At 38.4% G+C, this 26,038-nt stretch overlaps 1 protein-coding gene across 4 annotated transcripts; it reads left to right on the top strand.

The window, feature by feature from the left end:
* Positions 1–1,311: 1,311 nt before the first annotated feature.
* etv1 (ETS variant transcription factor 1) lies at positions 1,312–23,948 on the top strand. Of its 4 annotated transcripts, XM_088412007.1 has the most exons (12): positions 1,312–1,433; positions 1,673–1,734; positions 1,888–1,978; positions 8,029–8,082; positions 16,195–16,324; positions 16,407–16,577; positions 17,819–18,069; positions 19,804–19,875; positions 19,942–20,010; positions 20,078–20,247; positions 21,110–21,211; positions 22,479–23,948. In XM_088412007.1, exons 2-12 carry the CDS (start codon positions 1,687–1,689, stop codon positions 22,698–22,700), a joined length of 1,380 nt encoding a protein of 459 aa, XP_088268133.1. In that variant the 5' UTR covers positions 1,312–1,433; positions 1,673–1,686; the 3' UTR covers positions 22,701–23,948. The 4 variants fall into 4 exon arrangements, with proteins under 4 accessions (XP_088268133.1, XP_088268132.1, XP_088268131.1 ...); XM_088412006.1 differs by lacking the exons at positions 1,312–1,433; positions 1,673–1,734; positions 1,888–1,978 and adding an exon at positions 3,740–4,109 and having other exon boundaries at positions 19,807–19,875; XM_088412005.1 differs by lacking the exons at positions 1,312–1,433; positions 1,673–1,734; positions 1,888–1,978 and adding an exon at positions 3,740–4,109.
* Positions 23,949–26,038: the final 2,090 nt, after the last annotated feature.

Below are 26,038 nucleotides of genomic sequence, written 5' to 3'. Positions count from 1 at the left end.
AAAATGTATACCGATAGTTTACAACTCAACAGAATGTGGACAACAACAGTTTCTAACTTTTGTCATTAAAAAAGTCACAGACTACCAAGCTAACGTTTAAGCTAATGTTTAATTAGCAATACAAACATTGGTTCTGTGACCAAGAAAAAATATTTCATTTTGAAACGAGTAGTTCATGTTGGTTTGCATAATCACACACGTCAAATACATGACAAGAGACAGGTATAAAAACACCAAAGACCCAACAAAGACTGAAAGCAAGTAGGAAGCTAATGCTGCATTCAAGGACGGTGGGAAGTCGGAATTTTCTGACCTCCGACAACCGGTTTCAAGTTGATGTCGCTCGACCATTTTAAACCCCTTGAAGGCATACAGCGCGAAATATATATCAATATATTCATTATAACATTAATTTAGGTGGTAGTGATAGTAGATGATAGTACAATGAAGGTTTTCATTGGGGGGTGTTGTGTCCGACTCATTTCTTTGTCAACAACCACACCGCTACTGCTATTTTGGATGGTACCAATTAAAAAAAAAAAAAAAAAGTTTCCTGTTTAATTTGTTTTTTGTTTTTTTGTAGAAATTTCAATTAGAAAATCGGATTAGGATGGACTAAATCAAGATTCTAATTATACATAAAATTATTTATTGTAAGGGAAGTTGTTTTTGTATTTTTTCTTTAATTGGGCAATTAAATGTTGTTAAATGTAGCTATGGGATGGCAGCATACACCTGCACAATGACAATAAAAGCAGCCTATTCTACGCAAACGTCAAGTAAAATGTGTACAAAATGACTGCGTCAAGATATGCTGTTATCTCCCTGCATTTATTCTGTGAAATGTATGAAATTCTTTGAAGGTAAGCTACGCCTTTATTTATTAAAAAAAAAAAATCTCAGAGATCAAAATTTGTTGTAAAAAAAAAAAAAGCCAAACAATTTGTCTTGATCAGATCTGTTTCTTGTTTATGTACCCCAACTTCCCACCTTCCTCGAATGCAGCATAAACACTGTCAACTTGATGAAACAACGAGAAACACCTGGATGAGTAGTTGAAAGAAGCTGATTGGTTTACCCAAGGGACCGGGCTAACGTGAACAGGTGGACGCCCACTAATCAAAGAAGCAAGGCAGGACGTGAAGCAAAAAAAAAACAAAAAAAAACATGACAATCTGAAACAAAACGAAATAGAGACGACAAAACCACATTATGAAAAAAAAGCAGTCTAAATTCAAATGGTGGACCTTGACAGTTGGGAAGGAGGAGGAGCTGTGGCTAGCGATGGCGGGGGGTTTTACTCTGTCGGGAGGCCGCGCGGAGGCGACGCCAGGCGGCCAAGAGAGCAGCAGCAGCAGCAGTGCGCTCTGAGCAAAGCCGCCGTGCGCGCACCCTCAAGCCTTTTTCCGACACGTCGTGCCCTGGGGAGAACCGTAAGTACTTACTTTTATCCCCTTTTCACTCTCATTTTCAAGTGTAATATGTTTTTGTTGATTAGATTGCGTCACGTGTCACTGTAAGATGACAACACGTATTCTTAGTTATTTTGCACAGGTGACAAGTACTTGAGTAAAATAAAAGCCTGGGAAAAATAGGATTGAATGACATAAAGCTATCCAAGTATTTGTACTTGATTATTTCTCACCGTTACCACTTATTATTTCTACCTTAGATCCCGGCAGATGTATGATGGAAGAATCCCAAGACCAGCAAGTGCCTCACAGCCGCTCAAAGGTGAGTCCCAAAACATCTGAATAGCCCCTAATGAATAATTACTGTAACTACAGTACTAATAAAGTCGTAATAGCAGCAGACAGTTTACGTTGGAGTTGGTTGAGGCTCACTGTCTCATTTATTCGCAACCACAATTGATTTGTTTGTGTGCAGAAGACTGTGGAAAAGAGGAGAATTTGTGAGAGGTCATCAAACGACAGAAGGAGAAAGTTGATTAAGTCCAACCTGGCCGTGGACACCCGAGGTAATTTCACGGCCGCTAAACATTTTAGCCATGCACAATCCAATAGTTTCTGTGTGTCTATGTGTGTGCGTCTCTATTTCACTGGTCTTTCTAGTGGACATAGAAAAAAAAATGATTATTCGATGGAATAATATACATTGATATCATTGCTATACATTCTTTGTATAGGGGAGTTTGCTTTCCACAGAAGCAGGCCAAGTTTAGCCTTCCACATAAATGCAAAGCACCCAGCTGAAACTGCCTCCACAGCTAACGTAGCTAGCCATAGCGAAACTTTCTTGCTGAACTAAACTCGAGCAAGCCTGCAACGGACAGGATGGACGACGTTTTATTCTAATGTTATTTTCTACTTATTTGGCCATTGACAAAAACAACAAACAAACATAGTGATAAACGCTATAAACACAATGCATCCAAATAAAAAAACGGCTGAGCAATTTTCTCAGAATGGTTGAGAGAAAAAAAAAGATGACCACGTTTTTTTGGACTATAAGGTACTTTTAACCTCTCTGTGTCAATTTTGACCCGGTTTTGTCCATTGAGCAAGATAAAGCTAATGAAAAGCATTTCAGAAAAAAACCCCCCACAGGAGTCTTTAAATTATGACAGATTGTCAAAACATTTTGAGGTTCAAAACGGCCCCATGAGTTCATTCCTAAATGCTTGAAAATGGGATTTATTTGATATTAAAATGTACATTAGAGACTTATGACCATCAAAACTGAGGGGTTGAAATGCGTTTTACCTCCTTATATCTTATAACTCTTATAATGGTGTGATTTATAATCCATTACGCCTGATATGAAAATTTCCCAAAATATACCTGTTCATTGAGGCTGCGTCTAATATCCATTAGACCTTATAGTCTGAAAAATACAGCTTTTGGATTGGCTGTACTATTACAGTATGTACCTTATAACCCTGTGCGCCATATGTGAAAATTTCCAAAATTATACCTGTTAGTTGAGACTGCGCCTAATAATCCGGTGTGCTTTATAGTACGAAAAATACAATTATTGGATTTTCTGTGTTTTTTTTTTTCTTTTCTTGTTTCCGTACCATATAATCCTTATAACGGCGTGCCTTATAACCCAGTGGGCCCTATATGCAAAGTATCCAAAAATATCCCTGTTCATTGAGACTGCGCCTAATAATCCAGTGCGCCTTATAGTCTGAAAAACACGGTTATTGTTTCTAATGAATCTCAATTTTTTTTAAAAATATTATTTAATATTTAATATGTATTCTTTGTTTTTAATTTTATTTCTTGACACGCTTTTTTGTTTGAGCACCCACGTAGTGATCATAACCTCGTTTGGATGTGTCTCATAATTACGTGTCCGCGTTTTGGTACCCTTCTGCAGAACTTTTCCAGGACCTGAGTCGACTGCAGGAGACGTGGCTGGCCGAAGGTGAGTTTTGGGGTGCAGTACGAAATCCCGCCAAAGTTTACTCGTTTGACTTTGAAAAGAAAAATCAAAAGTTAGAACATTCTCAACCGCTTAATATCCTGTGACTTTTTTCAAATGGATTGATTTGCATGTACATTAAACTTGTACGGCGGGTTGGGACTTGGCTGATTTTTGCGCTTCCACGGTTGTCATGGCGGTCCAATTACGAAGTGGCACCTGCATACATTAGGAGGTGGGAGCGGGGCGAAGAGGGGGGGCGGGGTGTCTCGTGGTAGAGCGAGGCACTCGGAGCTGTGGGAGTGTCATCGCAAATTAGCCGTGCGACGCTCACTGTCTGCTGGGCTTTTTTGGCGGGAGCTTCTGCGCCGCCTCCCTCCCTCCCTCGCTCGCCCGCTCGCTCTCTCTCTTCTCCATCATCTCCAGCTGCATCATCACCTTGTCTGCTTCAATTCCTCCTACTGCTCCCGCTCGCCCGCACAAAAAGACAAGAATGGATCTATCCGCTTTTTCCTGACACGTTCAACAGAAAAAGACTTTTTTTTTCTTTTGTTGCTTCTTAAAGTTTTCTTTCGCAGACTTTTTTTTTCTTTTCTTTTTTTTTTTGCAATGTTTTTCTTCCCATGGCAAGACTGGCTCACTGCGCTCTAAGTGAGACGGGATGCTTCAGGATTTAAGCGCCAGCGTCCTCTTTCCGCCGTGTCTGCAGCACACAACTTTTGGTTAGTGCAACTCTCGTCAAAATTCGTACAAAGTTTGCTCTTACCGATCAAGTGGCGCTTTTTGTTTAGGTCTGTTGAAAAACGATTTCCGCGTGTTTGGATTGCTTTTTCTTTGTCTTATTTTGATGCTAAAACGTGTCGAAGCTTTGAGGTGGTTGTTCAGAAATGTGAAAGTAAATGAGGAGTGGTGGGAGTTTGAATGTGCAAGTCAAATATAATAACACATTTTTCATGTGTTACCTCAAATGTTTTTATCTGTTACATTATAAAAGGATGTGTTTGGATTACAACAAGTAAAAAGTAAATTCAAAGATTTATGGAATCAAAATGTATGGAAATTTTATGCAAGTATTTGCATGTACATCAAAGCCTGTGGACATTTAATCACATTCTCATTTCCTCCACAAATAGTTTTAGGAATATTGATTTAAACACTTTCAAATCATTTCTTTAAAAAAAAAAAAAACAACACAATTTTACACATTCTATATAAAAATCTGTGTTCTAAATCTGAAAAAAAAACTCATTTTGAATTTAAACTCAAAACAAATGTGATTTATTATACATGAAAAAATATTTCACATTTTTTTAAATAAGGGACTAAAGTAGCTTTTGTACATTTTAACATCTATTTTTTTTAATTCACATGCATAAATCTAAGGAAAAAAACTCAAGATGATGCTCAATTTTTTTTTTTTTTACCACAAATTTACTTGCATCAAAGTTGATTTTGTTTTAACTCTTTAAAATTAAATTCATGTAAAGTATTTTTTAATGTACTGAACATTCAAGTCATTTAAAATAAATAAAAGGTGTGTTTTTTTTTCCACTGTTACAATAATTGGCTGCATAAAGTGAATATTGACTGAATTCCACATTTATGTTTTAAAATTTACATCAAATTAAAAACAAATGAGTTGAGAACTTGAAAGTGAATTTAAAATGTTCAACTCGTTCTTTCCTGTCACTGAAACATGCCACATTTTTTTGGAATATTGACTTATAACTATAAAAGTCCACGACAAACATGAATGTTGAAGAATTTATATTTTTTATAAATGTATTTAAAGTCTTAAAAACAACCAAAAAAAAGGATGAATCAGCTTTATTTTCCAACATTTTTCACCAAATGGCCATGTATCAAAATTTTATATGTTAAGCACAATATTTCATATTGCACTGACAATAAGATGATTTATATATTTATTTTGAGAGTGTCTGTAGTTTAAAAGAAAAATCTCCTCTTCAAAGTACTTCTATTTTTGTTAAAAAATGAGATTTGACAGCAGAAAAAAAATGTTGAATATGGAATGAATATTTCATCCCGGCTCAAGATGACACTTACGACGACGGCGGTGGCGGCGGCTCTTAACTTCCTGTCCGTTCAAAACGGAGATTTATTAGCAGAGGTAATTGGTAGGAAGGAACCAGAGCCAATTTCCCAGTTGAGGGAACTTTGTCAGCTGTCATGCAAATGTTAGGACAAAATCATGCTTTCATCCTCACTAAGTGAAATAATGAATATCATTTTTATGAATGGCGGAAGCATTCCATTTTTTTCTTTTTTTTTTTTTTCCATTTTGGGGGGGCAGCAGTCTGTTGTTGGTGACTCATTTGTGCTGGACTTCCTTCCTTCCTGTGTCCATTTCTCACCCCTCAAAACATGCGTGCTGCATGGGGAGCGTCCAGACAACTGCGCAGGTGCTTCAAATTCTAAAAAAAAAAAAAATCTTTCTTTTTAACCGTAAATTGTTTCATTTTGTTACCGTGTGCATCTCCAGCAACACAGCAAGCTCAATTTTTTTTTTCTTCCTTTGCAAATACAAAACACTTTTTTTTTTTTAAGCTCTGTTATTTTTCATTTAGTTTAAGTAGATTTTTTATTTAAGTGTAATGTGCTTAAATTATTGGAAAAATGATCATTTTGAAATACTTGTAATGTTTATTTGATCTTATATTAACATAAGCAGTTTGCTAAAACCTCCACTTTTTACTCTTATATTGCTAGCACATGTTTTTAGTTTAACATTAAAAACCCACTTGAACAATTCAAGTGTATAAAATTGTGCAACCAGAAGCATTAAAAAGCTAGAAATGGTCACCAATTAAGTCAGAGTGATTTAAATTGCTTTTTAAAATCGTCTTTATTCACCGCATTGTAAAAACACACATATGAGGGGGTGGGGGGTGGATTATGATTACACATTAAAACGTGCTAAGTAAACGGAGTATAGAAATAAAAATTACAATCAACATTCATGTGCAAAATTAAGCAATTATTTGCTTATAGTCGAAGTAAAAAAAATACGAGAGGTTGGGTAATTTTTTCTCTTACACCAATTATGTTTTTTTGTTTTTTTGGGGTGTTTTGATGAAATATTAATTTTTATAATAGTGGTGTTATCGTTGTCCCTTTTAAAAGAGTAAATCAGGGGGCTAGAATCTTTCCCTTAGTTCCATAAAGAAGAACATAAATATGATATGCTCGAATGGAATGTTTATTACTTCAATGTCTTGGGGCTTTTATGCTTTTTTTTTTTTTTTGCTTCTTCTACGGTTACAGTAAAGCAGAAGCAGAAGAAATCTCCTCCCTGTCGTCTTGTGAAAAGGCCGACACGCTGCACTTTGCACACCCCCCTGCTTTCAAAAAAAAAAAAAAAATCATGACAAACAATTGTGTCATCATCTCATCCAGAGCGAGAATAAGAAAGGAGAAAAAAAAGAAAGCTGGCATGTCGAGACGTGCTATGCTAACTGGAGCTAATGTGTATAAATAGATGTGATAATGGCAATGTTGAAGCTTGATGAAGGCAGCGTTCAAGTTGGGGAATGGGAATTTTTCTGTCAGTTTTTTTTTTTTTTTGGGGGGGGGGGGGGGGGGGGGGGCTAAGCAGGCAGGTGTACAGGAAGCAGGTAACATTCAGCGGGTGGAATTGGGGGAGAGCTAATTAGAAGATGCTAACAATGGGAGGCTGCATGATGGCATTCCAGGTAACGGTGGGACCGGCCAGAAGAGTCACCTACGCATTCAAAAGCGGATTTGGTATCAGCCTTCCCGTGATATTTTAGGACAAATGTTTGCCTCCCTTCTTTGACATATCGCCTAAAAAAAAATTTCAAATAAAATTAAAGGATTTTTTTATTTATACCTCTTAATTTAAATGATCCAAATTTTACAATATTTGTATAATGAATAAATAAGATACACATTTTCAATGTTTTTTTAACAAAATAAATTCACAATTATTTTTTGCCTTATTTAGTGAACTGTAATTTTTGTTCAATTAATTATGCTTATGACTCAGATCAGTGCTTAAAAAAATCAGCTTTCTAAAGTTAGAAATTTTTTTTGCTCTGTGTTATTCGTAGATTTAATATTAAAAAAAAATTAAGGAAATCTTAAATGTACTTAAAATATTTATATTTGATGTTTATTGGCCAGGACTCCCTTGAAAAAGTTAATTTTTTTTTTTACTAGCAAACTGGATGTTTACTGGTTGAATAAATGTTAGCTGGAAAAAAAAAATGTAAAAGCATTTTTTAGCTATTAAAATGGTTATTATTAGGCCCAAACTGCAGGACTGCAGGGACCCAATTGAAATATCTTAGTTTGTTCCATTCCTTTCTTTTTATTGAATTCCAGAAACCAACAAAGTCTCCTTTTTTCTTGTTTTTATTGATTACCATCTTAATGAACATTCTCCTGACGGTTATTCTTTGTGAAGAAGCCATTTTAGGCGCCCACCAGCTTCCCGGTTGAAGCGCGTGGAGCGGCTTGGTGGCTTACAAGAAGAAAGAGAACGAAGCAGCAGCTCCATCTTGATGTTGACTCGGGGGTCCTTGGGGGGGGGTTTGGACTTGCCATCAACATCACAAACATCTCAAGGTGTCTTGTCTTGTCTCTTCTTTGTGCTCGCAGCTCAAGTTCCCGACAATGATGAGCAGTTTGTCCCAGACTTCCAGACTGAAAACTGTGAGTGCGACCACTGATTTGTGTGTGTGTGTGTGTGTGTGCGCTTATTTGCATAGGGATGAATATTGTTTTTAGAGGATATTTTTAACATTGGGAGGGCCAGGCTGAGTGTCACCTGATTTTAAGGGGGAGGTAGTAAAAGGGAGGAGGGTGTTTGGTTGTTGTTTTTTTAATCCAGAATAGAAATGTTCTCATCTCGTCAGACGCCCCTCGACCTTTTTTTTTTTTTTTTTTTTTCCCCTCAAAGTGCTTTTTGTTCACACCTTCCTCTAAAGCAGGATTTGTCTTTTTCTTTTTGGCCCCTCGGTATCGTCGTTTTACGGCGCAATGAAAGCGCGTTTGCTCGCGGTGTTTCTAAGAATACTCGGGATGGAAATTGAAGTCGGTGCGGTTGTGTCACCCGATTGGCTCGGCGGGCAGCTCGTGTCTCGGAACGACACCGAACACTCCCGTTTTTTCCTGATGTCGTTTAAGTCAAAAAAGTCAGGCAAAAAAAAATAGCCAATCGGCAACAGTCTGATCAGGCGACACGAAGTGGAGTAAACGGGTGTGTTGAAATAAGACTCCAAATGAAGTCTGAGACGGCGAACAGGAAGACAGGAAGTCGGCCATTTTGGTTTGGAACAGCAATTTGGTGCATATACGGGGTTCTAAATTTGATGGACAAAATCAACAAACTTACAAGAGTGGATCAATAGTATTGAAATAACTAAAATAATTTTAAAGGAAGAAATACTTATTAGAGCTGACTAAATGAATCGATTGTCAAGTTAATCGGATAACCGAGTAATCGTGTTGAGCCATTGTTTAACTTGAAATGATCCAATTGCTCCAGTTTCAGCTTCTCAAGTAATTCAGATTGTTGTTGTCCATGAAAGTTTTTTTTTTCAGGGGCGGTTAGTTGTGTTTAATCAAAATATGACATTTTGCTTAAAAAAAAGAAGCCAAAACAATGCAAACCAGTGAATTATTCAGTTACAAAAAGGTTAGTGGCTACAACATCAATTCCACTTCTAGAACATTTCTTAATGGTTGTTCTTTTTTATCAGTTTCAGCAGTAAAATTATATAAAAAATTCTCATTTCGAGTTCATTCACAAATTATTCTCACTTGTTTAATATTATTTAGTGATGAACAAGCGAGAGTAATTTGTGAAAAAGTATAATAACTTTAATGCTAAATAAAAATCTTAATAAATGGAATAATCGATAGGATAGTCAATTCTAAAAATATTTTAATCTGACAGCTCTAATGCTTTTAGAAGTTCAAAAACTCAAACTACAACTTTATTAAATTAAACTGACTCCAATATCAGTACAGGAAAGCTTTTTTTTTTTTATTCTGTAATTTGATAAACACTAAGTAATACCTTATAAAAAGCATTTTCGAAAATAAGAATTTTGCAGATCAAAAATCCATCAAAACAGGACACACATTTCTTAATGACCCTTTCGAAAGTTGAACAGGAAGACAGCCATTTTGAATCAAAGTAGCCATTTTATTTTTTAGAACTTCCAAGGCATGCATTTGAAAAACTGTAAATGTATCCACAGCACCAGTTTAACAGGGCATTGCCAAAATGTCGATCAAAACAAGACAAAAGAATCCATACTTGAAAAGAAACAAAAGGTCGGCCATTTTGATTTGAAACAGTAATTTTGGCCGAGATTGTACTTTGTCACACCCAGACAAAGATGTCTTTTTTTTTTTCATATCATAAGGTTTTATTATAATTCTGACTTTACAAGTGCAGTAGTGTAGTCAAGAGAGACGACCTCAGCCGTGGTCGTGTTTGAAAATGTTAATTTATTAGAATAAGGATATGAATGAAAAATGATTTGGTTGTATATTCTTAAATTAGATCAAAGTGGCCTTAAAACACTTTCAAAAAAAAGTCTTAAATTGGACTTTAGCCTGGAAGTGTGAGCGTTTAACTCAATTAAAATCGAAGCAGGTTCCTGTTGGCGTTGGGACCAGAAAACAATGGGTGGTCTTCCTTTTTTTTTTAAAAAAAAAAAAACAGTATTTTTCCCTCTTAGTTGAAATGACACATCAAGAGGTTCACGCTGATTATACTTTGTTTTTTGTTTTTTTAAAACACTTCAGACAAGGTGTTTTGAAACTACTTTTAGCATTTCTGACCTCTTTTTGAAAGGCTACACTCTGATCTTGACTTCTTTACTTGGGTTTGATTGATTGATTGCCAAAGAAAGCTTAAATAAATGCGTATTAAAGCCATCAGGCTTCATTTCAATCGGGCTCTTGCCGCATTGTCAGCTTGAGACCCAAGTCGCGACAAAAATGTATCACTTATTCTCATAACGTTCACATTCATTTGTAGATTGTAAAACACAAGAAATAAATCATGTTCTGCCTTTCTGATTAAAAACCTTTATCAAGTAATACTGATCTTATTGTATTTCATAGAATTTACAATTCACTAATTATGTTTTAGGTTTGATCCAACTTGTCATTTAATCTTAAATAAGCAATTTGATCTTAGGTCCACCTTAGTTACGAAAAATATTGTATTATACAAATTGTATGCATGGCTACTTCATGTGTTAGTGTCCAGAGCAGATGTTTGAAGATTTGTAGATTTATACAGTTATGCAACGCTAAATTCTGAGGTTCACATCAACATTATGCGAGTGAACTTTTCGCAGACAAATGATATTGTTTGATTGAATATTTCAATATACAGTGTGCTTCTCCATTTTTTAATTTTGTATTGTGTTCACAAGATTAACTCTTGTTTGAAGCTGAATTAATTAGCTACACCAATGCTAGGTTTTGTTAGCATGTCTCCATGGGCATTAAACTATTTGTCATGATTTGAATATTTTGCTGTTCAAATCTACTTTGTTTTCTTGTATATGTCAGTTTTATAGCAAACTTCACCTGGGGGTGACGCTCACCACATTTTCATTTCCTCAAAATTGTTATACAACGGTCTCCCGTCTCTTGACCGCAATCGTGTGAGAACAGGTGGTGATAAATATGTTTATTTTAATAGCTTTAAATGGTGTTTTGGTGGGTAAAACTACATTGTTTCACATTTATGTTCCTTCTATATTGATGTTTCCGAAACGCATAATATTCACGGTACTTGACAAAGTATGGACCAATATGGAATATTATGCGGTCGTATCCTCCTGGGCACATAATACTTTGCTCGTTGAACGTACAGTATATCCCGCCCAAGAGGTCAGGGTGACGGTCCGGTTGTCCTTCAGGAGTGCTCAGATGGTCATCTGAGCGGCAGAGTTGGCACACTGGCAGGCTGCAGACAGATGGCGCCGTGGTTGGGCATCCCAGACGCCACCTCTCCCATATGGGTTCCTATACCACTAGCACCACCGCGCAGGACCGAGTCGACAAAAATGATGAATGGTACTTGATAGGATGTCAACATACACAAAAACACTCCAAAAATAAGCGTCCAAATTCTATTATTTCAGTGTGGTCCCCCCCACCCCCCCCCCCCCACCCCCCACCCCCCACCCCCACCGTACCACAGAAACCCACTCCGCTACTGTAAATATTTCCCCAAACCACAGCTTGAAAATATACAAGTGCACAAGTGGAAACACTGTCTCTTTTAAAATAAACCACATTGACTGACATCTTTATGAAAGAAAATCTTGTTTGGAGCTTCAGAATTGAAAGCACAGTAAACCCGCTTTTATAAGACTCGCAAAACACACACAGGTTTGTTTTACTATCTTAGTGGGGCCACCCCATTAACATAATGCATTTTCTGTGCCTAATCTGTTAGTCTTTAGGCCTAATCTGTGCCTAAAGAGTTTACCTAACTCTAGCACTTGCCCTAACCTCAACCAAGATCCAATTCAAACCTAAACTCTAAAACTAAATCTTGACCCTCAAGAAGAGTTGGGACCACCAAAATGGCCCAACCTGGAGAAGAGGTCCTCGCAAGACCGTGAATGCCCAGAATGAGCCGCACATGTTGCAAAAACCAAACAAAAGAACCCTTGCACACATACAGGACTTTTTAAGCCTGTTCATTTTTTTGTCTGTCAAAATATTTGAAACAGTCAGTTAAGGCTCTTTTGTACTGTTCCCCAAATAGGCAAATTCTCAGTTTGTTAGTCACTTGTAAGGAACTATACAGTGTTCCTCACAACATAGTGCCTCAGTTATTGCAGCTTCAACTCTGTTGGATTGATTATTATGACCGGAACATTTTCTATTGCTGGTTTACATCACAATTTTTCTGCAAATTTTCTTCCTTTCAAGTCAGACAAGTCAAAAACGAGCAATTCTATTCATGAAAAAGAAAAAAAAAAAAAATCAACCTCTACTTCATGGATTTTCAATGATGGTTATATCTCCTGCAGGTTTACCTTGCCGTTTTTCATTCTTTTTTTCTTCTAAGTCGGACATTGTAAAACTGACACATAAAACAAAGGAGAATCGAACGTCGGATACTTAGGCATCAAAGTGTTCAAACTAACCATGTATTTAATCTAATAAAAAGTATATTAGCGTAATGCTAGCCTATTGAAAAGTTGTAAACACTATAGGAAATCAATTCGAGTATAAAATTGTGTAAAAACAAAACAACCAAAAAAAAAAAAAAACCCACCCAAAAAAAAAACAATTCCATTATACCGAGTGAGATATCGGGGTTTCAAAGTATAGTCAACAGCATAAGAAGTAAACCTAGCTCTCGGCGACTTTTGAGTTGTTTTTACCGTTGTATTTAAAATTTTGCACTTTGACTTGGCGGTCGTCTTCAATGTCACGGCGGCGTAGAAGCAGCATGGTGGAAGAGTAGAGAAAGGAAGAAGCTTCTTCTTTGTCTCGTCTCCACAGATGCTTACCATTAGCATAACTTAGCGGGGAATGGCGGAGGTGTAAAATGGGGCCACACGTTCCGTCTCCGCCGCCTCACCGCCATTTAACAACGAAGGCCAGCACCTACAGTAGGTGAAAATGGAATAGGGTTTTTTTTTTCCCTTTGCCAAAACCTTTTTTTCGCTTTAATTTTTAGGTAAATGAACGAACTGGGAAATGCTCTGCCAAATATGGCGGCAAAAACACACCATTTGTACCTGAGAATGCCCAGCATGTCACAGCCAAGGACTCGTTAATTAGCCAGGTTCCATTTTTTTAATTCATTTATGAATGAAAGTCGATGTGCCTTAGGGTATTTCGGCGGCAATTTTAGCATTCATCACGGGTAGAGCCACGAAAAGATACGGTACGATATTTTTTCGTTTTGCGGTGGCCATTTTGGAATGGTTCTGTCTATTTCCAGGGTCGCTGTGCTTCTTTTAAAAGACGCCGACGTCTTACTTGTTAATCAATGTGCAGATAATGAGAGCAATCACGCCATGATGGCCGTGACATTTTACGCCAGAAAAGGAAGCGTCTGGCGTCGTGCTCGCTATCGATTAGCGTACCTTGGCACCCCGCCGTTAAAAATCCATTTTGACATTTCCATGTGTGACTTGGATGCCGTTGTGACGCTATCACTATTAAATATCTTTATTGACGCTACTTAAACATTGAATGGGCCACAATAAGCCTGCTATTGATGAAGTGATCAATGACGAGGATGTTGTATGGAAGATGTGACGTCTTCCAGCGAAACCGGCCACTTCATTAGGTACACATTCCCATGACATCCAAAAGTGAATCGATACGTCTTGAAATTAGTGAAAATGTTTCGTGAGTCCGTCAACATATTTTGGCTAAATATAGTTCTACTCCACAGACATGGATTCAACGTTTTAACCCTTTTGTTGTTTGATTCCAAAGAAAAGTAATAATGTCCCTGGGTCATTTTGACCAGGGGCACAGTCGCAACAAATATGTCAGAAATATGTGACGTCCAAATGCAATGTTTTGTTTTAACTAGTGATTCATGTTATGTTTTAGGAACAGCAATATTTATACTGGGGCAATTTGACGCGGAGGTGTGAATATTTGTCAAAAAGTGTCAAAAACTCAAAAACAAAATAAGAAAGGCAGTACTTCATTTATACTTGTGTGTTATGTTTGTTTCTCTTGAATAGTAATGACACACAGGATCCTATTAATTTATTTTATACTTAATTTTTATCTTAATATATTTTTAAACTGTTTTGTTTACAGCCATAAATTCACATATTTTCAGCTCTATTTCATAGTTGTTCCACGAATTGACAGATACACATATTTGTTTTTCTGTTGGACTGCCTTCTGGTGGCTATAGACTAAAAGCCACAGGGTTCAAATCATGAGAAAAAAGTGATTGCTTATAGTCAGAAAAATCACATCCGGTTGAACTTTACTGTAAAAATTGACACACAAGAATTCAACTTTGTGTATGTAAACACTAAAATGTTTAACCAAATAATTTTGTCAAGCGAAAGTCTGCTCGCTTTATGCTAGCCTATAATTCAGGCGCCATAAAGAAGCTAACAGCAGTTAGCATAGATGTAAGAATAATGATAAACCTTTAAACAGCTGCTACTTTAACACTTACGAATCATACAAAATGAATATTGAAACATAAAAATGTATTATTAGTAAAATGAATACTTTCATGAGTGTTGCTAAGTTTTATTTTTTTTTCCCTGTGCGCGCATCGTCAAAGGTCACCCCACAGGAAGTGCCATTTTGACCTCTGATCGATGACCTAGAAAGGGCATTCCCCCAGCGTGCTTTGTCACCCTCTCCCCATCCCTCGACATCCCAGCCCCCACGCCCAACTGCCTGCCCCCCCACACACACACACCATCATGCATCACATGACGTGTTGGCATATGCACTCGTACTCCTACAGCAGCTGTCAATCAAGACGTGAGAATACGCTCCTCCCAAAATATCATCCCACACTTTCTGACTTACCAGAACCTTCGTGCTGCCTTGTAGAATCAATGCGGGTCCATTGAAATTGGCGGTCATGTGTGCACTCTTACAATTTTTGCTTTTCGTTAGCGTGGAGGGCAGCACAATAAAGATCCAGGATCACTTGGTAACATGAAATTTGGTAGGCGTGTCTGTTCTGAGTTAGCCCACAAAAAAAATCCAAAGAATCCATGCACCAAAAAAGACGTGCAGTGCGAGGTCTGTCATTCTGGTTTGAAGCAGACATTTAAATTGGAAGATTCGCTCCACAGTTTTTTTTTTTTTTAATCCGCACATCAAAACCAGTACACGTTGTAGAGTGATACTGTGTTTAGTTTGGTATGTCTATCACAAAAAAGTATCAAGAAGCCATGGCTGAAAATACAGGAAGACTGTCCGTTTGAATTCCATGGAAAGAAAGTATCGGTAGAAATTTTGTCCTATTACTACCAAATTTATACCTTGTATACTCGACAAAAGGCCAATACTAAATTCTGAATAAATTATTTTCGGATTGTTTTTTGCCATTGCGGACAATATTAGTGATATTTCCATAAAAATGCAACACTTGAAACGCAACAAGGAGTTTTGGAAAATTTAGCCACTAAAGCCAGCTTGGCAATAGGGATGTCCGTATCTCAATCCTGTAATCAGGAATCAGGAAAGGCCAAATATTTTAGTTGGTTGGAATTGGCGTAGGTGGGGGATCCAACAGAGAAAAAATTCATTTTATTTATTTATTCATTTATTATAAAGGGCTAGACAGGTATACAGATACAGTATTGCCAAAAGGCAAAAAACAAACAAACAAACAAAAACACATCAAAGTAAATATTGATAGTATAGGAGAAGGTTTAATCCTTTAGGCTACTAGCCACATAAAGGGTGTTGTTTATTTCTTAAAAAAAAAAAAAAAGAAAAGTACATTAAAAAGACAGTTTGGCATACAATGACAAGTTATCGAATCAGGACTATGATATTGCCAGAACCTCAAAAACAGGTGGTTCTGACTCGGATTTGGGTGCAAAAGCGCAACATGAAAGTAGTAATGTAGAAAAAGGAAACCAGACCCCCAAAAAACAGAACATCTCCCATTTTTGAGTTTGAAGAAGACATATTAGTCATTTTCCCAGGAATTTTTCAAAGACTTAGCATACTTCTGTTCGAATACTCTAGTACTTGTGTTTGATTGTGTCGCGTGGCGTTGAAGACGCTTCTATTTAACTGATTCCCCGCCACATCTGGTTGTAGTGGCATTCCACGGACTGCAGCTGAAGATCAAGAGGGAACTGCACAGTCCGTGTTCCGAGCTGAGCTCCACCTGCAGCCAAGAGCGGCCCTTCAAACTCCAGTATGGAGAGAAGTGCCTGTACAACATCAGGTATGTGCGTCCTCATCTTCTTGCACAAACTCAACGCAACAATTGGAGATGCTTTTAAAGAATATGCGCGCGCCGGCCGCAGTGCCTATGAGCAGAAACAGCACGCAGGCATGAAGCCCTCCAGCCCAGTGACGCCCCCCTGTAGCACCCCCGTGTCCCCCCTTCATCATGCCGCCCCGACGCCCAAACCCGAGCGGACCTACGCCCACGCCCCGCCCTCCCTTCCCGACGCCGCCTACACCATGGACCACAGGTACACTAAGGAATCTAGCTAGCCCCTCGTTGGAAATACAAACTATGGTGTGCTAGCTTTTTGTGGCTAATAGCAAATAGCACACATAGGTAGTACAAAAAAACCCCACATTTGGCCTCATCCACCATCTTGAATGCGTTAGCGCTGACGCATCATTTCACGCAGGTTTTTGGACTGAATTTCCTAAACAAAAAAAGTGTACAGTTGGACTCTGAGCTTTAATTACCTTAGGAGTATGTGTACTTATGAGCACAATTGTAAAGAGTGTTCCCACGTTTGTCGCGGGGGGTGTGTTACCCACAATACTTGCAGAAGCCTAAATCCACAAAACAGAGATTGTTCCCTTTAAAAAAAAAACAAAAAACAACAAATTAAAAAATACAAATAAATAATTTTCTGCTCCGACGTAAAATATCAAGAAAAAATAGCATAGTAAACCTACAATAGATATGGTCATAAATAAAAATTCATTTAGTACAGGTTGATTTTTTTTTTTTTTTAATGAATAAAAATGTTGTGTATTGATTGGTCTGACTTAATATAACGAAAAGTTGTGAGTAAAATACAGACATAAACCTGCAAACATCGGTCGCTAAATATGTACCATGTTTTCACATTATAATACATTCCCAGCAAATTCTATTAGCAAAGCAACGATATAATGGCTAAATACTATCATTGTCATTTTATTTTTAATTTCAGGAAGTTAGACTTGGAGTATAAAATGGCTGATGTATCGGCAAACAGAAATTAAAAGATATCTTTACCCAGTGTGCCGCATTCAAAATGGCGGCAATGTTTACATCCACACCAAGGTGAGATTAATGGCTTAACAGTAGCAAAAATGGTGTTTATTTTAATTTACTTCAAATAAATCTTTATTTACAGCGTCCTTTGCTACATCATGGTTCAGTTATTGGGGCTTCGCTCGATTACATATTTTGCAACTTTTTTATTGCAGGTTTACTTCACCTTTTTTTTTCTTTTTTTCCCCTCAAAATATTGTATTTATGTATTCTTTATTTTTTTTTAACAAAAGAAACAAAGCTAAAATTAGAACAAAAGGAAAACAAAAACAGATTCTTTTTTTTTTGTGGACCCTAACTTCATTGCAGGTTTACCTTGCTACTTTTCTTTGTTTTTCCTGCAGCACAAAAAAGATAAAGCAAAAATCTCTACTTTGCAGATTACGGTTATTGCTGTCATTTACTTAGTTTCTTCTTTTGTGTTTTGTGGATCAGATTCCGCCGTCAACTTTCGGAGCCGTGCCACTCGTTCCCATCCCCGCCCAGCATGTCCCGGGACGCCCGGCCCCTGTACCAGCGTCAGATGTCCGAGCCCAGCATTCCCTTCCCCCCTCAAGGCTTCAAGCAAGAATACGCCGACCCGCTGTTCGAACCCCATCCCGCCATGATGGGCGCCCCGCTGCCCCACATGTACCCCGCCGCCATGATGATCAAGCAGGAGCCTCGAGACTTCAACTACGACTCGGGTGAGGAGGGCGAGGTGGCAAAACACTCTATAATTAAATACTTGAGTAAAAACAACCAAAAAAGAATGATTGATTCAACTTAAGTAAAAGATAAACAGTGCGGAATTTAATTGTAGCCTAAATGGGGAGGGAGAGAAATGTCATGGAAATGATTGAGTTTGCCCATTATTTGGCTAAAGGGGCCTGGCGGATTGGGGGTCTGTGGTGGGTGCCATTTCCTGTGGCGGGCTAATAAGGGCGTGGGCGGGGGTTACAACCGCTCAACTATCTCAATCCCACGCTCACATTCTGGTGCTTCGAATTAGATATTAACTCTATTCATTCACTTCCATTCACCCATACTAATAGCTAGTTTTTGACATCTTTACAATTTTATATCAGCAATGCACATGTTAGAGGTAAATTGATTCCAAAAGAGTTTTGTGGCACATGTAAATTTGATGTTAAAATTGAGAGGATGCCATAAAGCTGACAAGAGCTAGCAAACTGATTATACTTACTGATTATACTTACCATTAAGTTTGGACTATAAACAGCAACTTTTTTCTCATGATTTGAGCCCTGTGGCTTATTTTTTACTGCGGCTTATCTGCTGATTTTTTTCCCACTAGCCACCAGGGGGCAAACCATCCAGCAAATGTGCATATTATTTCAAGGTGTTAATTCAAGCAACAACTATGAAATAGACGTGAAAATATGTTAATCAATGGCTCAAAAGTTTTAAAAATATAGTACAGTATTAGAAATATAAAAAAATTGTATAAATCAAATATAATCTGTTATAAATTTGCCACATGTGTATTTTATATATACGTAAACATAAATGTGATTGTGTATACGAATAATGTGCACTGTGTTTGTGTTTAATAAAATAATCAATTAAAGAGAGTCAGCATAAGACACTATCAAAGTGTTGATTTTGACTTGTAACTTACTCTTTCGGCGTTATGTTGAAAATATGTTGGTGCTACACACCCAGACATGTTCAGTCTGTTGAAGATAAGATGTTTCCATAAGCAGGCAGTTAAAAAAAAAAGTTTTAAATGAAAATAGAAAATGAAAACTTCCATATACCATCTTTCTGAGTAAATATCTGGTGTTACAATCCGGTGTGTATATATATATATATATATATATATATATATATATATATATATATATATATATATATATATATATATATATATATATATATATATATTGCTAAATTACTCAAAAGAGAACCCAGTACTCTATAAATAAGTATAAAAGTAAATATTTTCCACAAACTCAATGAGAGAATGAGACAATCATTCCGGGTTTACCATACAAGGGATTTTTATTGAACATTGTGGTGACAGATTTGAAGTGTTGACAGGAGGACAGGATGCTATGGAAGGGTGCGGCTAACAGCTAATGTGATTAGCGACATTTCCGCCACACGCCCATTAGCCTGATGAAGATTGAAAAGTCAATTTGTCTTGCTCTGTCATGCTATCACACAATGACACTATTAGCTTGTCATACCAGAGAATGCTAACATGTTATACTATAAAATGTCATTTTATCGTAGCCATGCTAAAACTTTACAGTGGCAAAATGTTTTTGTATCCTCGTAGATTGTGTCATAGTTTACCGTTAGCCGCGACTGTATCTTAGGTGTGTGATGTTACCAGCTAGCCTTAAGCTACAAGTTTCTCGGCTAATGTTTATTTGTAGAATGTTTATTGTAACACTTGCTTGCCTGGCTTTCAGCAGAGGTGCCCAGTTGCCATTCAGTCTACCTGCGTCAAGATGGCTACCTGGCTCACGCCAACCGGACTGAAGGTACCAGCGTTGACGTTCGGAGCCTTCACAGCAAGATTATTTCTGACCCTCCTTCTCATCGTCCAGGTTGCATGTTTGACAAAATGGCCAGGCACTTTTACGACGACACCTGCGTGGTGCCCGAAAAACTGGAAGGTAGGTACTGTAGTCATGAGACCGCCTGATGACAGACGAGCACCATGAACGTGTTCCCCGCTTTCAGGCGACATCAAGCAGGAGACTGGAATTTACCGCGAGGGTCCATCATACCAGCGGCGAGGATCTCTTCAGCTGTGGCAGTTCCTGGTGGCGCTGCTGGACGACCCGGCCAACTCGCACTTCATCGCCTGGACGGGCCGCGGCATGGAGTTCAAGCTCATCGAACCTGAGGAGGTAAGAAGAGCTACTAGGAACCGTGGAAGATTACCACCGTTGATTTGGTATTCAAGATTCAAGCGTTTTATTGTCGTATGCATCGTAATACCACACTAAGAAATTCTTATTCTGTTCACTTCCCGGAGCAGACTACATCCATAATTGAGCAAATAATAAAGTAGGCAATAAAACAAAAAACAGTAATAGAGCACTAAGGGCAGTAATAATGAACCACTAATAAATGAATAGACTTGCATTCTGTGCATATTATTGGGTAGCTGGAGAAGAAGAAACTGTATTCTTCCTCTGTTATTTTTGCTATCATTTCCTAAATGAAGAAAAATGGCCATAGTCTTAAGATGATCGTGAAAAAAATATTCTTATACAGTTTTTGCTACACAAGACATTTTTTCCTTTTCAACATATTTTTATCATCCACCTTTTTCACTTCCTGAAAATGGACTTTTTGCAGTGCAGCCTGCATGATCATGTGATCACACCTCTGATAAAGCAGCATGTGGCTCATTGCACAAGGAAACCTTTCCTCTTCCCTGAGAGGAATGCACCAGAAAGACCGTTTGGGTGTTTCCCGGTGTTTATTTTTTAACGTAATCTGGAAAAACAAGCCCCTAAAATGGTCGGTATACCTTAGCTGTGTGTTTGGGAGTTTGGCGAGCGGGCAGGTGGGCGCCGCGCCAGACAGGTGCCGCAACATCTGCTTCCTCCTCGGAGCGCGGTAATGAACGCCAACCACGCCAGTCACTGCGCTACAGTGCGCTCTAATCAGCGTCATTAGTGGACTCTTTGCTTTGTCGCAGCTGCTGCGTGTCAGCCATTGTTGTCGTTGCTAAGTACGCCTGTGGGGGTACGGGTGACACAGGTGGCTCGCCGATGGGGCATCCAGAAGAACCGACCGGCCATGAACTACGACAAGCTGAGTCGATCGCTGCGCTACTACTACGAGAAGGGAATCATGCAAAAGGTGAGTCGAGTACGCTGTTTATACAGTGGTGCATTAAGGTATGACCCAAACTCAAATACGAGTGGCGCAGCAACACATGTAGACAGACAATAATACAATACTCCCGGCAATTCTTTATCGCCTCCATGTGGCCAAAGCGTACACAGCAGAAGGAGCAGCTAATTATTGCCATTTAATACATTTTATTAACATTCCATTTAGTGTATGTGTTTTCACAATATTTGAGCAATTTTCAAATAATATTTTGCTTTTTTTTTTGTCAGTTTGTTTTCTAAATTTGTGAGTTTTAGTGTCATTTTTTCCCTGAATAGTTTTCTCTTTTTATAATAATGGTATATTTTCCATCTCTTTTGAAATGTTCTATTTATTATGTTTATGCAAATTTATTTTAACAGTATATTTTTTATCTTTTTTTTCATTAATGCAATTTAAAAAAATATTTTGCCCTGTTTGCTTTTCCCCATGTTGAAAGTTTTTTTTAGCCATTTGCACATTGTAGCACATTTTTTCCTTCTTATACCTCTCCAAATATTCAGGCAAATTCTTCTGTGTCTCATTCAGTGTTCACACGATATTAGTGTCAAACATTAATACAGAAATGTTAACACTGAGTGCTGTTCATGTAAAAAGAGGTCACTGGTCTCCTGCTGAGGAGCGCCATCGACGCCAATTGATGTTTTTTTTTTTTTTTTTTATGCGAGTAGGTGGAACATAAAGGTTTGAGTAGCTCTGGTTCAATCATTAGACTGGCAAAATTAAAGAAAGTGAGAGAGAATGCTTGAAATTGATGCTTTTCGGGCAAAAAACTAAGAGGGACAAGTACCAATAAGAGCTTTATTCTAAGTTATCAAGTACTCATGGGGGCTCACGATACCATCCAAGGATACTTCAGGCAAAAAAAAGTTACATTTAGTAAAGCCTCCTTCCAGTTATGTCCATACATTACTTGATATTGTAAATTTTATGTTGAAGTGTTGGCTGGCTTTCTCACCACGTTTGGCCGCACGTTTTACTGTCATGCAGCACGTTCTGCTGTGTATGCCATTGCATTTGTGGTCCAACAAGCCACAAAAAAAAACAATCCTACAAGAGCTTGTCACAGCCCTAGTAAGAATATTTTACAACACAATGAGAAAATGGCCCAAATGGCGCTAATTGTGTTTTTAATATCACCACACTCATCCCCACCATCCACCCTCCGTCCCAACCCATCCATCCATCCGTCCATCCATCATCCCTCCATCCATCCATCATCCATCCACGGCAGGTGGCAGGCGAGAGATACGTGTACAAGTTTGTGTGCGACCCGGAGGCCTTGTTCTCCATGGCGTTTCCCGACAACCAGCGTCCGGTCCTGAAGAGCGACGTGGAGCGTCACGTCAACGAGGAAGACACGGTGCCCCTGTCGCACTTTGACGAGAGCGCCCCCTACGCCCAGGAGGCGTCCTACTGCCAGCCGCACCCCTACAGCGAGGCCTATGTCTATTAGGGGCACAAAGACTCCGAGAAAAACGTCCTTCAAAGACAAACTTGCCCTCAAACATTTGTCCAGTTGCTCCAAAATTTGACTGAAGGAAGATGCAAAACTACGAGGGGAAAAAAATTGTTTATTTTTTAAATGAATTCAGCTTTCAAAGCTAGTTTCATTTAGTAAGTTGCAAGGCATGTCAATCATGAGTTGACCCACAAAAAAAGTCTGAAGAAGTCGTCCAAAAAGACACAAGAAATCGACCTTTTTGGTGTGAAGCGGCCATCTTCGGCTTACATCAGGGCTCCTTCAAAAGACAAACTTGTCTCATTGCTACTACCTATTTCACACAGATAGATGGCAGTAAATTCCTGTCCCCTGTATTTTTTTTCAGCCCCCCCAAAGCCAAGACCCCAACAAAAGTATCGAGAAGCCACGCGCCAAAACACACAGGAAGTCCACCGTTTTGGTTCGAAGCGGCCATTTTACACAAATGACAGATTTGAGTGGACAGGACAAAAAAAATGTCTCAAGAAGAACCCGAACACTTTAGTTCAGAGCAGCCATTTTGGGGGGAGTTTTCCACGATAAACAAGTTGAAATCGGCACTAGTTTTTCCAGGTGTATATTGGTGGACGTGCCAATCAGAAAAAGACAAAAATAAAACGTCTGAAAAGACCACCTGCAAAACTGAACAGCGAGTCAGCCATATTGCTTATTATTTTTTGGGGGGGCAATGCTCTACAAGCTAAGCATGAGGTCAAAGTTGAATGATTATTTTGAGGATTCACCATAAAAATGTGGTACAGGAGCCCATTTATAATTATTGCTATTACCAACATTATTTTTTTTGACGTGCACTTTATGGACCCTGATGGCTCTTTTTATGTTTGTAAATTAAGTGTTTTGTTTTTTGAAAAATAAAATATTAAGATGACTACTTTCCAGCATGCGATACCTCAGTGAGACTGGACTCCTGGAATTTTAATTTTGGGGGGGCAATTTGAGCGAGACGACTTTTTGCTTGTGCGCCAGCGTGACTTTTCGGGGACGTCAAAAGGATCAAAGGATGTTGGGACAAAAGAGAAAAGAAAAAAAACTGTGGACCGGTGAGCCCATGAACGTCAACAAATTGACCGGACACTTGATTAGGTACCCCCTTTCCTCCCCTCCAAAAGATGCATCCTGCTGTTTCTAATGTTTTGACCCTCTCGTGTAGCTTATTATAAATATGTGTCAACCACAATAATAAACATAATGTTCAATGAATTCTCCTCTGTGTGTTGTCTTATGAAACGACCAGATGCCGTTCGGTGGGTGTGAGTGTACCTAATGAAGTGACTCATGTCTTCCACCTGGAATTGAAACAAATGCATGTAGAAGAAAAAAAAATGGAATGCCATGGCAGATGAAAGGCATGTTTTTTCCACGTTTATAGACTTACTTACATATTTATTTTCTTGTCAACTCAAATAGGTATTTTTTTTTAAACTAAAGGATATTTGGACCCCCCCCCCCCCCCCCCCCTCATTTACATTTATAATGTAAATGAATAAATGAATAACCTCATTACCTATCCAAACAATGTTTCTGGCTTTATGACCCATTTTGAAGCTTGTTATTTGTAATTTAAAATTTTAAGCATGTGTATTCGGCGCGTCTATGTGCCCCAAACACTTCTACAGTGGGATAAATGCACTTTAGCACTGTTGGAAAAAGTGTTCGGCCTTTTATGGGGACTATATTAAAAGAAAATCCCTTTTATCATTTTGGTAACTATTCATATAAATATATGTACATACATGTATGTATATATGTGTGTGTATGTGTGTGTGTATATACATGATGTATATGCATTGTTTGTGTGTGTGTGTGTATATATATATATATATATATATATATATATATATATATATATATATATATATATATATATATATATATATATATAAATCTTTTTAGACACATGGCAAGTCCATGAAATCAAACAAGTGACAATGAATGAATTAGCCATACATTTACAGTCCAAACAAACACTCTCTCCAGTGCTTCAAGAGCAGAGGTATATTTTACGCTACTTCGCTTATAGAGCCGCTTATCCTCACTAGGGTGACTGCTGCCCATCCCAGCTGACTTTGGGCAGTAGGCGGGCGACAACCCTGAACTGATTGCCAGCAAATATCAGGGCACACAGATGCGATCAACTAATCACACCCAATCACACTTAAGGACAATTCAGCATATACAATACACCTGCCATGCATGTTTTTGGGGTCTGGTAGGAAGCCGGAGTTCCCGGAGAGAACCCATGCGGGCTTGGGGAGAACATGCAAACCGTCCCTTTAACCGTGAGGCGGACGTGCTAACCACTGCTTCATATGTATGCACCAATTTAGCTTTCTTTTGTTGCCATTTTAAGTAATAGTCTAGACATTTACATCCTGGTGCATACTACTTGTTTGAGTGCATGTTTGTGTGTCTGTGTGTGTGTGTGTGTGTGTGTGTGTGTGTGTGTGTGTGTGTGTGTGTGTGTGTGTGTGTGTGTGTGTGTGTGTGTGGAAAAATAGATTCTAGTCTTGTCAATTTCCCGCTGTGGCACACGAAGTGTTTAACTAAAGTGACACCTGAGGAAAAATCAATGGCTAATTTAAGACTGCACCCCCCCCTCCCCCCCTCCAAATCACGTGTTGGAAGATAGTGTTTTTTACAACGCTTGCAGTAATAGAAAACACACACGCACACTCTTTTAAAGTTATTCCTGCCTTGTGTAAAGTGTCACTATGGCTAAAAATCAATGACTAATTGAAGGAAGCACCGTTTAATTGCTTTCCGCCAATGGAAAAATGAAAGCGGATGTGTAAGTAATGAAAAAGCAACGTTTGCCTTAATTTGTCAGAGCCGTTGTTGTTTTATTTATTGATTGTGTGCAGTGCACCGGAAGCGGCCTTCACTTGAAACAGCCGATTGGCTCCCTGACCAACGGCGTGTCACATGAATACATGCGACTCCTCATTAGGGCCCCCGACAGCCTTCTTCAAATTGTTTTCTCGCTTTCTTGCGGTTACTCTTCGGTTAAATAAATGGCTATTGGCTCGTTCGTATCCTGGAATTTATCTGGAACTTTCGTCTCAAGCAAAATGAAATCCATGCCCAAAAGACACAGGGAGTTTGCTATTTTTGTCCTGATTTTGATATATGCTTGTTCAATTTCATTTTGCTTTGAAGTGACCATTTGTGTGTTTGTTCAAATTGGCTTTGTAGCACCGTTCAGAAACATTTTAAAAATGGAGTCCCTTCACTCAGCAGCACGGTCGGCATGTCTATACAAAAATGTTCCATGAAGCCATTGTGGGAAAACA

The sequence above is a fragment of the Hippichthys cyanospilos genome, chromosome 3 (assembly GCF_059441005.1).
Source record: "Hippichthys cyanospilos isolate Australia breed blue-spotted pipefish chromosome 3, RoL_Hcya_1.0, whole genome shotgun sequence".
In the NCBI taxonomy this organism is placed as follows: domain Eukaryota; kingdom Metazoa; phylum Chordata; class Actinopteri; order Syngnathiformes; family Syngnathidae; genus Hippichthys; species Hippichthys cyanospilos.
Note: the sequence above shows the minus strand (reverse complement) of the source record. Positions and strands in the feature narration are given on the sequence as shown.